The 14,491-nt window shown below is 39.4% G+C and overlaps 1 protein-coding gene across 1 annotated transcript; it reads right to left on the reverse strand.

Moving 5' to 3' along the window:
• Nucleotides 1-2,160: 2,160 nt before the first annotated feature.
• On the reverse strand, nt 2,161-12,802 carry MRPL35 (mitochondrial ribosomal protein L35). Its single transcript, XM_055327636.1, has 4 exons — nt 12,739-12,802; nt 6,587-6,767; nt 5,792-5,936; nt 2,161-2,437 (listed from the first exon to the last, which is right to left on the reverse strand). Exons 1-4 carry the CDS (start codon nt 12,779-12,781, stop codon nt 2,249-2,251), a joined length of 558 nt encoding a protein of 185 aa, XP_055183611.1. The 5' UTR covers nt 12,782-12,802; the 3' UTR covers nt 2,161-2,248.
• Between the last annotated feature and the right edge of the window lie 1,689 nt (nt 12,803-14,491).

Consider the following 14,491-nt stretch of genomic DNA (forward strand, 5'->3'; position numbering starts at 1 on the left):
GTACTTTAAATTTTGATCTTTTCCTGGGCTAGCAATATGCAGTAGAGTACTGTCTCCTGATGCTGGGCAGTGGCAACGAGCTGAGGCTCCCAGTCAGCCACGTAATCACAAGGGTAAACCACTGACAGACTTACAATCATTCTGCACACATACAACCTTTCTGGTTTTCACTTTTGGTATAGTATTCAATGAACACGATAGCCAACACTTTATGATAAAACAGGCTTTGTGTTAATGTTGCCCAACTGTAAGCTAATGTAAACATTCTGAGCATATTTAAGGTAGGCTAGGCTCAGCTATGATGTTGGATAGCTTAGGTGTATTAAATGCATTTTCGACTTAATGATATTTTCAACTTACAACAGGTTTACTGGGATGTAACCCCATTGTAATTTGGTTAAGGACTGTAATGGTTTTTCAACCAGGCAAGGGATCCCTGGGTGGCGCAGCGGTTTAGCCCCTGCCTTTGGCCCAGGGCGCGATCCTGGAGACCCGGGATCGAATCCCATGTCAGGCTCCCGGTGCATGGAGCCTGCTTCTCCCTCTGCCTATGTCTTTGTGTCTCTCTCTCTCTCTCTCTGTGACTATCACAAATTAAAAAAAAAAAAAAAAAAAATCAACCAGGCAAAATGCTGTTGTTTGAAAATGCTTCCTACAGGACTCTGATGGGATAGCTGAGAACTACCACCCTAGACTTTAACCACACTGCGAACAGAATTTTCTTCAATGCCTCTTATCCAACCCTCTTCAAGTGAACAATGCTTAACTCTTGCATCATTTCCAAAATGACTGATTTGCCTTAGTTTCTACAATGTGTCTTTGGAAAATGTTTATTCTCACAATTAAAAATATGAAATCTCACGTGGGTAAACGAACATTTAGAAAATAATGCCTTGGAGTGCCTGGGTGGCACAGTGGGTTAAGTGTCTGACTCTTGATTTCAGCTCTGGTCATGATCTCAGGGTTGAGATGGAGCCCCACATCAGGTTCTGTGCTCAGCATGGAGTCTGCTTGTCCCTCTCCCTCTGTTCCTCCCCACTTCTTGCACACTCTCTTAAATAAATAGATAAATAAATAAATAAATAAATCTTAAAAAAAAAGTGTGTTTCAACTCTTGGATAATTAATGTTTGTCTTCACCTATAAAGCCTCTTCTGTTTCATGAATAGGACATACTGAAAGGCTGTTTCATTTACTCTTCTCTCCATAAAAATCCTGTCTCAATATACTGAGAACTGTTATGAACACAATATAGAATACTAGACTTGTGTTGCCACCCCATGCTCACCTCTAAGTGAAACTGCCCACATAACTATTTTTTGCTCCATGTGAACCTGCTTATTAACACAGCCAAGTGAGCCAGGGTGGGCTCCTGACTTCTGAGCCAGGGTGGGTCAGTGACTTCTGAGGAGACCTGGTATAAAGAGACAGCTGGCCCAGTTAGTCTGTTAGACTGGAGATAGGGGCTGAGGGTTAGGATGCAGAAAACAACCTGAGACAGGTACAAGCCAGAGTTATTATGGGGGCAGAAATTGAGTCACATACAAAGGCAGACCCCAAGCCTAAGTCTACCATCGTCCACTGCTGAGGCCCTAAGAGGTGCCTTGGATTTGGGAATGTCCTATAATTTCTATTCTTTCTGAGGCCTGGGGGTTAAGATGTGGGTGGGGAGTGCAGTTGGTGAGGTGGCTCCTGAGTTTCCAGGCATGCATACTTAAAATAATGTCAGGGACGCCTGGGTGGCTCAGTGGTTGAGTGTCTGCCTTTGGCTTAGGTCGTGGTCCTGGAAACCCAGTTTGAGTCCTGCATCAGGCTCCCTGCATGGAGCCTGCTTCTCCCTCTGCCTATGTCTCTGCCTCTCTCTCTCCCTGTCTCTCATGAATAAATAAATAAAATCTTTAAAATAATAGTAGTAATAATGTCACACTGCTGGAGCTCACTTGTTAGCTTTATAGTCTTCTTTGCCTGCCTTAACCTGAAATTCCTTGCAACAAAATAAGCCTAATTGGAAACAGTTAAACCATTACCATTTGTTTAAAATAATCAACAATTTTAAATTGTTATTTCTCTGAACAAATTTGAAAATGTTTAATACATTAAATGTTGAAACTTTAGTAAGTTTAATGTTGGAGCTCTGTGTTTCCATACCAATTGGCACAACTTCAAGTTTTGTATTTATTCCATTTTGCAAAGACATCATATACATAAAGATGCATATTCAATAACTAGGAAGTCATAAAACTTCTGATCTATACTTTCAGGTTTGTCCGATCATGATACTTCTGATAAGGATCGTCAGCATACCAGTTTCGCCTCTTCCAGAAGGACGTTGTCATTTTATCTAAGAGCTTACTCTGGGTTTTATTGCAGAACACAAATTCTCTCAAGCGCCTTTTTCTTGCAGTCGTCTTTTTCCATAATTTTTTCTTGTAACCAGCCTGTTAGATGATATTATAAAGACATTCAAAACATGGTGTTATATAGGAAACAGCAGATAACTTCACTGTTTACAGCTTATAGGCCCAATGGGAACAAAGATGAGACTTTTTTTTTTTTTTTTTTTAATTTATGATAGTCACACAGAGAGAGAGAGAGAGAGAGGCAGAGACACAGGCAGAGGGAGAAGCAGGCTCCATGCACTGGGAGCCCGACGTGGGATTCGATCCTGGGTCTCCAGGATCGCGCCCTGGGCCAAAGGCAGGCGCCAAACCGCTGCGCCACCCAGGGATCCCAAAGATGAGACTTTCATTGGGGCTGGTACATTTTTCAGAAAGATGTAATTCTCAGTGAGGGGTGTGCAATTTGAAAAAGTATTAAAATTTAATACTTTGAAAAAAGATTAAATTAAAACAACAGAAAATAAAGCTAAATGAGTGTGGTAGGCAAAGTACAGAATAATGATATATAAATATAATCACTAACTTTATATGCATACCTTATTATCTATCTCTTCAACATTTTTTTTTTCTTCTTCAACAATCTTTAACAACAAACTATTATTCTTATTTTGCAGATTAAAGAGAAACAATCACTGATTAGAGAAGTTTTCCTAGCAGACTGAGGTCACAGAACTAGTAAGAGTTCTTAACCACTATTCTACTATTTTCCAATGTGGAGGATGAACAAGGGCATTACTGGCTAGTTGATAACATCTGTGCTCATTTAGGGGACTAAGTATTACAAAAGCTGACAAAACACAGTTCTCAAGTATATTGTTTGGTTTCTTCCTTTCACACTAAGAGCAATTTCTGTAGTAAGTACTTTTCTAAGGAATAACAAATGAATACAGTCAAACTACTATTGGGAGTGGTGAAGGAATGGTTAACTCGTATGTTTGACCCAGAACTACCATATACACTATCAAAGCATTATTAATTTTGAAGAATTTTTGAATTAAAAAGAAAAAAATTAATTTTTAAAGAAAAATTAAATTGAATATAAAATCTACAATCATAGTCTGTTTAGACTAGAAGAGACCTTAGGTGCCACCAAGGTTAATATGTGGCTAAAACCACACAGAAAGTTACAGGGGAGGAGAGATTAGAACTTAAGCTATTGCTAAGAGCCCTTCACTCTTTCAAGCCAAGGGGTCCCTAGGGCACTACACTAATGGGTTTCCGACATGTCTTGGTGTCATCACTGTGACCAGCAGCTTCTACAGTACAATTAAACTCAGAAATAAGGAAACATTATTTAAGAGTTCTGGTTTTAAAATGCCAAGGATTAGATTTTTTTCTACTCATTGCTTACAATTTAATTCAAAAGATTTGGGGATCCCTGGGTGGCTCAGTGGTTTAACAGCTGCCTTCGGCCTAGGGCATGGTCCTGGAGTCCCAGGATGGAGTCTTGCATCGGGCTTCCTGCAGGGGAGCCTGCTTCTCCCTCTGCCTATGTCTCTGCCTCTCTCTCTCTCTCTCTGTGTCTCTCATGAATAAATAAAAGTCTTAAAAAATAAAAGATTCAAACCCAAATCCCTCTATTTGTGTAATAATTTTCTAATTTGTAAGCCAAGCTGGGTTACTGTGGATCTCTGACTTACAGCTAATTTGCTCTTCTGCCTATTACCACTAGTATCCTCTGATCATTACTCTATGGAATGCAACTACTGTGAAAATGCTTCAAGCTTTTTAGATACTCTCTAGGTTCAGAAATGGAAGGGAAATGCGTAAATATGTTTTCCTCACATGAATTCATTTACTTTCTACTGCTGCAGAAAGTATTTTCAGTTTTTATACATTAATATAAATTAACCCAATCAGCTTTTTTGTTTTCCTCTTAATACTACATTTTGATGAAGAAGGGCATTCCACACATAGAATACTTTTTGGGGCCCTGAATGGGGACTAGGTATTATGATTAGAAAATTTGATCAGGTCTTTTATATTAACAGGAGGGTTAACAGGGCCCAATAAAAGGGATGTAGAAGGAAGGCAAAAAACAAAACAAAACAAAAATCCACCTAGCTTATTTTATCTAGGGCCAGATGAAGACCTGGAAGTAATCAGTATGACAACAAAGGGGAGAAAATTGTCCAATGGTCCAAAATTCACAAAACTTAAAACTATTACGTGAATGACGGAGTTCAGCTACTTAGGGATTACATGAGCTTCTATTTATTAATGTAACAAATGAACTACCACAGTATTGTTCTGAAAGGGAAATGAGCCGAGAGTTCCAATTAACCCATTTACCTTAAACGTAGGATTTTTTAAAAGATAGGAGACAATCCTTTCAACCTTTCACCTAGTGAAAATCCTACCAATTAAGTATTTTATTTTTAGGGGGAAACAAATTTTGATCTTTAAAGAATTGTTAACTTCTGAGTAGTGAAAGGGAATTAAAATTTGAATAGTTATCAAACTCAAAGTTTTGCAAAACTCTATAGTCTTCAGAATCTTTCTAATTATCAGCTACTCTGCTTCTGAGAATAAAGACACTAGTAAAAAAGCCCACATGCACGCTCTTGACATGCTGTGGGAGAGGACAGAATAGGAATAATTTGTCAGAGGCTCCCTGAGAGGCAGTGGTCCCAGGTCAGAGTAGGCATTAGGGTTCCGTCTGCTATGAACCTCAATCATACACACTACCAGAGAGAAAAACATAGTTAAAAAAGTGTATGTGGGGTTAATGTTCTGCCAAAAAGACCAAACCATGGGACGCCTGGATGGCTCAGCGGTTGAGTGCCTGCCTTCGGCCCAGGGCATGGTCCTGAAGACCCAGGATCGAGTCCCACATCGGGCTCCTTGCATGGAGCCTGCTTCTCCCATTGCCTGTGTCTCTGCCTCTTTCTCTCTGTGTGTCTCTCATGAATAAATAAATAAATCTTAAAAAATGTATATTAAAAAAAAAAAAAGACCAAGCCCTAGAGAATCTAATCCAAAGGAGGCGGAAAAGCTTTTTAGCCCCCAATCTGAGTCACACCATGAAGTCCCTGCTGAAGGCGACTCTGCCGCTCTAACACTCTAGGCTTAAAGACGGTCTCTCCACAGGCTATTACACCTGGGGGCTGTCATAGAGCTTCTGGTGATCACTAGATACACCAGACATGCGGAAGACCTGAGATGGACCCATCCTACAGTGAAGACTTTTACCATTATGAATGCGTAAATATGTTTTCCTCACATGGATTCATTTACATTAAGGGATGCCTGCCAAGCTGGTACTTAAGCACAGCACTATGAAAGCTACTGGTAAATGGGAGGAAGATATGTCAATGAATAGGCTCACTGAATTCTGCTTTATTTTCATGTGCTCCCACTCCTTTTCAATCAAATAACATTGTGAAGACTCACCTTCCTCCTTAGCCAAAGGCCAGAGTGAAGTCGAAGAAACCTATAGATGACAGCTTTCACAGTTTTTCTCTTCCCTTTCCTTGAACTGAAGTATGTTACAGTTCTCACTGGTAACTTCAGGACATTTGAAAGCAAGGGGGCCACTCTAAAATATATTTTTAAAAATTATAACTTATCAATAAGACTCATTAAAGGATAACATCCATTTCTATACTTAAAAATGAGCAAAGGAGTTTCACTGGATAAAACTGACTTTAATAGACACTGTTACTTCAAATGATCCATGGCACTAAGCATAAATAAGAATAGCATCTATTGCCAGCTTGTAAGTCTTCCATCAACTACCCTCTCAATCCCTATGAGAGAATTTATCCCATATATTTTAGTCACCTGACTTCTTATCTGCCTGCTAGATTATAAAGTCTTTGAGGACTTCAGTTTATCTTAGTATCCTTTCTGCTGAGAACTGGGTACCCAGGGGTTCTTAGCTGAATATTTGTTGACTAAATGAATGCCAGCCTTGCATGCTGAGCATCTTATTCACCCTCTGCTTTGGCTGACAGATTCCATCTAGGAAATTACATCTAGAATACTGGAGGTGTGCTCTGTTCAGTAGTCCCAGCTGCTGCCATGTAGGTATATGGCTATCAATCATGTTCTCCCCACTCCAGCAGCCAAAGGCTACAAAATAAACTGCAGGTAGGCAAAGAGTACCATCTGCTTTGAAATGTCTTTGCAGACATGAGTGTTTTACAATTTTTGTCTAAGCATAATGTTTACTGAGACATACTCCACCTGCTGAGGATTGCTGCAGTATGCCCACATGTCAGGTTTCCAACACATGTGCTAAGTCTGGGAGCAGAGGAAACAATTGGTGTCTGAAGAGAACTAAAATGTCGGGTGGACTGTGCAGAACTAAGACAGGCATTCTTGACATGGTTTTGATAGGCTGAAGACACCAGGGGCCGTAAGACTCCTATAAAGAGAGAGCAGCATACTTGTTTAATACGATACTCCAAAAATATGCATCCAGATATTTAAATTAATGTATCAAAACAAGGTAAGCATCAGATTCAACTTTACTAAGGTAAGACTTACATACCACAAATTTACCCATTTGTGTAATTCAGTGGTTTTTAATAAATTTACAAAGTTGTATAACCATCACCACAATCTACTCTGATATGTCCTAGTTCTATGTTCAGCAAGAGAGGGCAAAAATGTTTGTAACATGAAGTCCCACCTGCCAGATCTTATACTCTGATGAGACAGGGCTCCCTAGCACACAGTGCAATGGTGAGGCAGAGATGAGAAAGCCTGGCCATTCCCTGAAGAGGCAACAGAGTGGCAAAAGGAGTCATAAAGAAAACAAAAGAGGTACTTGAGCGCTCCTCTAGAAAATGAATAGGCCACAAGAGGAGGAGGTAGAGAGTCCAGGTAGGATGAACATACACAAAGGCAAGGGGGCTGAAACATGACTCATGCGGGGACTGGATCTGCCAGAGGCTGTGCCTGACAGTATGGCTATACCTGGGTGCAGATCAGAAGGCACTTCATGGGGTAGGGCTTGGGGAGGCTAGATGCATGGAGTGAATGTAGTCCTCCTTACCTATTCTTCACACTGTTGCCAAAGTAAGAGTCCAGGGCTACAAAGCAGAATCACTCACAGGGCACTGACTCCACTCAGATTCTGAGTCTAGTGTGGGACTCATGAATGTGTACACTGGAAAAGCTCCACAGGATGATGGAAATGCCCCCAAAACTGGATTGTGGTGATGGTTGCACATCCTATTAAATATATTAAAAATCATCAAATTGTGTTCACAAAACAGGTAATTTTAGGGTCTGTAAAGTATACCTCAACAGTTGATTAAAAAATAAAGTTCCCCAAACTGCTATTCAGCCAGGACTTAGAACCACTCACTGCCTTTTTGTCCACTACACTGATTTTACCTAACAAATAAGAGGCAGTATAGTGTGGAACTGGAGTGCTGGTGTTTGAGTCAGATGATTTGTATTCATATTCTAGCTCTACTACTAACTAGCTTTGTGACCAAGGGCAAGTTACTTAATCCTTCTACGCCCCAGTTTCCCCAAATTTAAGTACGGTTAGTCATGGGAGGGGCAGCCCAGGTGGCTCAGCAGTTTAGCGCCTGCCTTCAGCCCAGGGTGTGATCCTGGAGACCTGGGATCGAGTCCCGAGTCCCACGTGGGGCTCCCTGCATGGAGCCTGCTTCTCCCTCTGCCTTGGTCTCTGCCTCTCTCTCTTTCTCTGTGTCTCTCATGAATAAATAAATAAAATCTTTTAAAAAAAAAAAAGGTTAGTCATGGGGAGGTAATTAAATGAGATAAAACATGAAAAGTGCTAGGAAGAGCACTTGGCACAGAGAGATTTAATGAATGATATTAGCAGATAATAAGCAGAAAAATGCTTAGCAAAAATGGTATAATATTAACAGATAGCAGGAGAAGGACTGAATACTTAAAACTCATTATTTTGCTATTCTGTTTTCCATCTAAGATAGCAATTTTCAAACTAAAAAGGGTAGCATAAACATTAATGAGTTAGCTGAAATCCACGATTCAGGAGACCTGAGAGAGGCCCTCTGGGAACTTAGAAGTGAAATTCTCTACTTAGTGCAAGGCATTCAAGTCTTCAGGTATAATTACTTATATTTCAAAGAACTGTAAATATTGGGATCCCTGGGTGGCGCAGCGGTTTGGCGCCTGCCTTTGGCCCAGGGCACGATCCTGGAGACCCGGGATCGAGTCCCACGTCAGGCTCCCGGTCCATGGAGCATGCTTCTCTCTGCCTGTGTCTCTGCTTCTCTCTCTCTCTGTGACTATCATAAATAAATAAATAAATAAATAAATAAATAAATAAATAAATAAATAAATAAATAAATAAATAAATAAGGAAACTAAGTTGGATTCCTAAAAAAAAAAAAAACTGTAAATATTTGCAGTCATGACTACAAGCTAAGAGGTAATCTTTGAAATATTAAGTGAATTGAAGAGGAGGACTGCTGACAAGAAAAGGTCCCAATTTTCACAGGTCATCAGAACTTGGGTGTCTTGGTTAAAACAAAACAAAACAAAAACTCTCAGAAATTCTTAGAAACCACCTCTGAAGAAAGTGAGCAGGTAAGAGTCTAGATCATATAAATGGGTAAATTACAGACACATTCATAAGAAAAAAAAAGTTAGAATGGATAAACAGAAAGTGCACAGAAAAAACAAAACTACATTGTGAACTAGAAGTGAACTGTTCCTTAAAAAGAACTTCATTTTTAAAAAAAAAGATTTTATTTATTTATTCATGAGAGAGAGAGAGAGAGAGGCAGAGACATAGGCATAGGGAGAAGGCTCCCTGCAAGGAGCCCGATGTGGGACTCGATCCCAGGTCCCGGGATCAAGCCCTGAGCCAAAGGCAGATGCTCAACCGCTGAGCAGCATTTTCATTTTGTGATGTAGTCACTAACCTGGGAAATCATGAGTATGTCTAGACACAGTGTATCCTGATTTTAGGAAGGCATGTGAAAAGGTTTCTTTATATTCTAAAGAAATAAATGTGGGCTGGATAACAGTACAGTTAGGTAAATTCCAAGCTGACTAGAAACTATCTCCAAATTAGCTGACTGCTGTTCTGATGAACATCTTTTCCTATATCCCTAATTGACTATATTTTCCTCAATTTTTATGGAGGCCTTAAAGCTGCATAAAATATGTTCGTCAAATCTGCGTAAAAGCAAAGTCCCAAGACTATCAGGACTAAAGTGATCTTGGTAAAACGGATCAAAATTAACAAGACAAAATCTGTGATAAATACATTGAAATTAGAAAAAATTAAGGAAGGGTGAACCTTGCTTGATAGCAGTTCCTGGGAAAATTACTTGGAAGGCCTTATCCATCATACCATTGGGTGGACCAACACCATGATTTAGCTTGTAAAAACTGAATACAGTCTAACAGAATGTGTTAGCAAAAGGGTAGCACACAAATCAATGGCAGTAATTAACTGTTCCTCCAGTTTTCTGCCGTTTGAACATTTTAATTAATTATTATTTTTTAAATTTGAGCATTTTAATACACACTGGCTTTCTCTAAACACATTCTTATATGGAGAACACAGACACTTTAACAAAGAAGGTGACACAAAACCAGAGTTCTGAAGGAATAAGAAAAGGCAGAGGGAACAGGGAGTGCACCGGTGAAGAGTCAAAAAACAGTGTGGTAGGTTTGGGGACTTACAAATAAATAGCTCTGTGTGGCAGGAATCAAAACAATGGAGAGTGGGGAGTGAAGTGAGTATGACTGTCTAAAGTAGTGGTCTTCAAGATTTTTTGACCCTATAACTTTTGAAAGAATTCTGAAAAATTATGTACCCTTTCACAAAATTTTAAGGAACATCTAAAATTTTAAATAGTTTAAGTTGTTATAAAGGTTATAATTTCCAGAATATTTGGAATACTGACATTTAAAAATAAGCTGTTAAATCACTTTTAATGAAATCTTTCAATGAAATCTAAATATCATAGTGAGTCGATACCCACCCACATCATCTATCTAAAAAACACAAGGAAAATAAATTCAAGTCACTGAAGATGAGAACTTCTTTTCATCAAAAGATACTTTAAATAAACTAAAAGGGCTGGCCAGAATGGGAAAAGATACTGGAAACACACTTAAGTGAGAAAAGATACATATTCAGAATACATAAAGAACTAGTATGGGGATGCCTATGTGGCTCATTGGTTGAGCATCTGCCTTTGGCTCAGAGCGTGATCCCAGGGTTCTGGGATTGAGTTCCACATCGGGCTCCCTACGTGGAGCCTGCTTCTCCCTCTGCCTGTGTCTCTGCCTCTCTTTCTATGTCTCTCATGAATAAATAAATAAAATCTTAAAAATAAAAAAAAAGAACTACTATGGATCAATAAGACAACTCAATATTAGAATGGGCAAAATATTTAAGTAGATATTTCATAAAATTCATATGTAGCCAATATACATGTAAAAGTATTCAAGCTCATTACTAAGCAGGGGAATGCTAGTTAAACCACAATGAGACATCACTAAATACCCACAAGATTGACAAAAATTTGCTTGTCTAACAATATCAACTGTTGGTGAGGATGTGGCACATGCAGTGCTGGGGTGACTTTATTTTTTTTTTTTAAAGGTTTCTTTATTTATTTATTTGGAAAGAGGACTGCACAAGTTGGGGGTGGGGCAGAGGGAGCCAGAGAATGCAGAGCTCCACGAGGGGCTCAATCCCATGATCCTGAGATCATGATCTGAGCTAAAATCAAGAATTGGCTGCTTAACCAAATAGGCCACACAGGCGCCCTATTTCTTTTTTTCTTTTTTTTTTTTTTTTTTTAAGATTTATTTATTATCTTAGAGAGGGAGAAGGAGAGAATCTCAAGCAGTCTTCTTACTGAACTTGGAGCCCCACTCAGGGCTCAATCCTACAACCCTGAGATCATGACCTGAGCCGAAATCTAATCTGATGCTTAACCTTCTGAGCCAGGCAGGTGAGCCTGGGGTGACTTTAAAGAAGCACATCACTTTCACAGTATCAGGCAATGTTGAATGTACACATATTCCGATTCAGCAATTCCACAGCCCGTTTTATAAGTGTACACACACACACACGATAGAGAAACGTTTGCACTCAGGTACCTGGACACAAGGAAAATCAGCTTTGGATCTCTAATCAACCCAAACTGAAAACACTGAAATGCCCAGCGTTGGTAAAATGGTGGTCGAATAAGAGACTATTATATAGGAACAAGAAACCACTACAGCTACACCCAAAATGAACGAATTTCACAAATTAAAAGACACAAGAGTACATACTGTATGATTCCATTCATGTAAAGTACAAAAACAGGAAAAACTAAACAATACTAAAACTAAAACTAAACAAAACTAAACTTAGAGATGCATATATAGATGTTAAAACTATTAACAGAAAAAAAAAGGCAAGGTTAACAATCAAATGAGGCTACTATTTACAATTAGCAGAAAGAGGGAATTTTGATGAGAAGCACAGAGATGGAGAAGAGGTTCCTGGTAGTGTTCTGTGTCCTGCCTTGGGTGTTTGCTTTAGAATTATTTGTTAAGCCACTTGTGTATGTCACATACGTTTTTCTTTATATGTTATTTTCACAATTTAAAAATACCCCACATAAACATACTCTTCTGTAACAGGTGGAAATTCTTACATTGTAGTGTTTTCCTTTATTTCTATTCTTCTTCCACAGGATTTTATCCTAATTTATTTTGCCTTTAAGTGATTTACTGACAATCTTACCATACTTAAATAATATTTTTGCAAAAACTCCTTAGAGCGAAGACAATTTAATTGCCTTCACTCCGGACCGACTGCCCCTGTGCCGGGGGCTGAGAGGCCAAACAATCGCCCGTTTCCCGCACCTCGTGTGAATCTCCCACACGCCCGCTTGCTGCGTGCCAGGCACTACGCAGAGCGCTCTACACGCTCGAGCTCGTTTAGTTCTCAGGTACACGGTATCGTCCTCACTGTAGAGCCGCAGAACCTGAGATTGAGAAATTACTTCAAGGCCAAAGGTCATGAATGGCGACTCCTACACTCTCAATCGGAAGGTTAGAGGGACTTTTCTGTCTCCTTCACTCACCCCCCCTCCGCCCCAGTCCGTCGGGTCCTTTTTCTGGCTAAGGCAGAAGGACCAGGAGCCACTAAGGAAGCGGAAACCTGGGGACACACGTAGGTCCGCGAGGGTCCAAGAGCGTCCGCAATGTCCCATGCGACCGGCCGAACACGGGCAGCCCTGTAGAAAATTCATTACAATCCTCTGGCCTTTATTCCCCCGTTAACCTCCACGCTCACGCTAAGCGCCTACTCCATCCTACACCAGTCCCGCCTTCTGTGAGGGGCTAAATCGAGCGCGCAGCTTTCTACTGACCTGAGGCGGCCTTCACGGCACGAGCAAAGACAGGGGCCGCCATCTTGCCACGCCGCCCTACGGCAGCCGCATTGGGTCTAAAACTCCAGGGCGAAAGGAAATTAAGGAAAAGGTATGGGTGGAGTCGAAGAAAAAAAGAAGGGGAGGAAAAAAAAAAAAACAACAACGAAAAAAGTAACGGTCAAGGCAACTTTTATTGAATGTCTTCTATATGCCAAGCAGTTCTTCACCGCCTATGAAGAACAAGTACCTATGTACTGTGTCTGGCATTGGGTAGGCTCTTAAATTTTCAGTGAGCATTTGACGTCTAAAGTACACAATTCCAAAAAATAAATAAATAAATAAATAAAGGTTACACAATTTCATTTTGCTCATTTTATTAACTTTCAAAAAATAACATATTCCTTTCAAAGCTGCTAGATGTTAGGCTGCATGAATGGGACATAGCAATATTATTAAAATTTTTAAAAAATTGAATGCCAATCATAATTAAATGAATGTACATATCCTAAGGATATCACACACAGTTTCTTCTAATCGTTAACACTGTCATTTGGTAGAACAGCATCTCAATCCTTCCTAAACAATTCTATGTTCCTTATTTTATTGATAATTAGTGATCATACATTTTTCCAATGTTCACTCAAACAGAAAACAAATCTCTAACCTATCCTTGTTGGTTAAGATTCCATGCATATACAATAAATGACACCAGATACTGATTGAAATGAATAAGGATCAACACTGGTGTCAAGGAGTTCACCTTTAATGAGACAAGTGCAGAACATAAATACAAGACAGATGATTCACAGGAGCAGTTCGAAGTTAAGGAGAGAAGGCATTCTGATTGAGATGATGAGGGAAGAGAACGTAACACAAGTCTTAAAGAATGGGATGGATTTTAACAAGAGCAAGGTCATTCTTGGCAATAAGAACAGGAAGAGCTAAGATGAGAAGACAGGGAGCCAGGACAGAAAGTTACAGGATTTTATATAGCAGTGATTCTCAAACCTTTTGGTCTTAGTACCTCTTTACATACTTAAAAACCGAGGACTCCAAAGAGCTTTTAATTATATTTCCAATTACTGCTGTAACAAAGTACCCCAAACCTAGTGGCTTAACACAACACAAATTATCTTACAGTTCTGTAGGTCATAAATCTAAAATGAGTTTCATAAGGCTAAATCAAAATATCCAGGGCTCTGTTCTGGAGGTTGTAGAGAAGAACCATACATTGGCCCTGTGCAGATAATCCAGGATAATTTCCTCGTTGCAAGAGTCTTAATCACATCTGCAAGGTTCATTTGTCATGTAAGGTAACATTTATAGGTTCCAGGGATTAGGAAAATATGCTATGTTCAGGAATAATTATTCTGCCTACCATACTTAGTAAAAAAACTATGATTTTCATAACAAAAATACACTCATGAAAAGTAACTCTCCCAAAATAAAAAAAAATACTGAGAACAGTATCATTAACTTTTTCTGCAAATCTCTTTAAAGTATGGTTTAATAGCTGGATTCTGAAATTTGCTTATGCATTGTCTGTTGTAATTTCACTTGTCACCTAGCTTCTGGAAAAATTCTACTGTAAAATTATGAGAAATGAGTGAAAACAGCTAATAATATCTTAATATTATGAAGGTAGTTTTGATTTTTATGGATCTTCTGAAAAGGTTTCAGACTCCCTAGTGGTCCCCGTTCACATTCTGAGAACCAACTGAGGAGTATCATATCCTTTAATTCTTCTAGG

The sequence above is a fragment of the Nyctereutes procyonoides genome, unplaced genomic scaffold (assembly GCF_905146905.1).
Source record: "Nyctereutes procyonoides isolate TBG_1078 unplaced genomic scaffold, NYPRO_anot_genome, whole genome shotgun sequence".
Taxonomy (NCBI): Eukaryota; Metazoa; Chordata; class Mammalia; order Carnivora; family Canidae; genus Nyctereutes; species Nyctereutes procyonoides.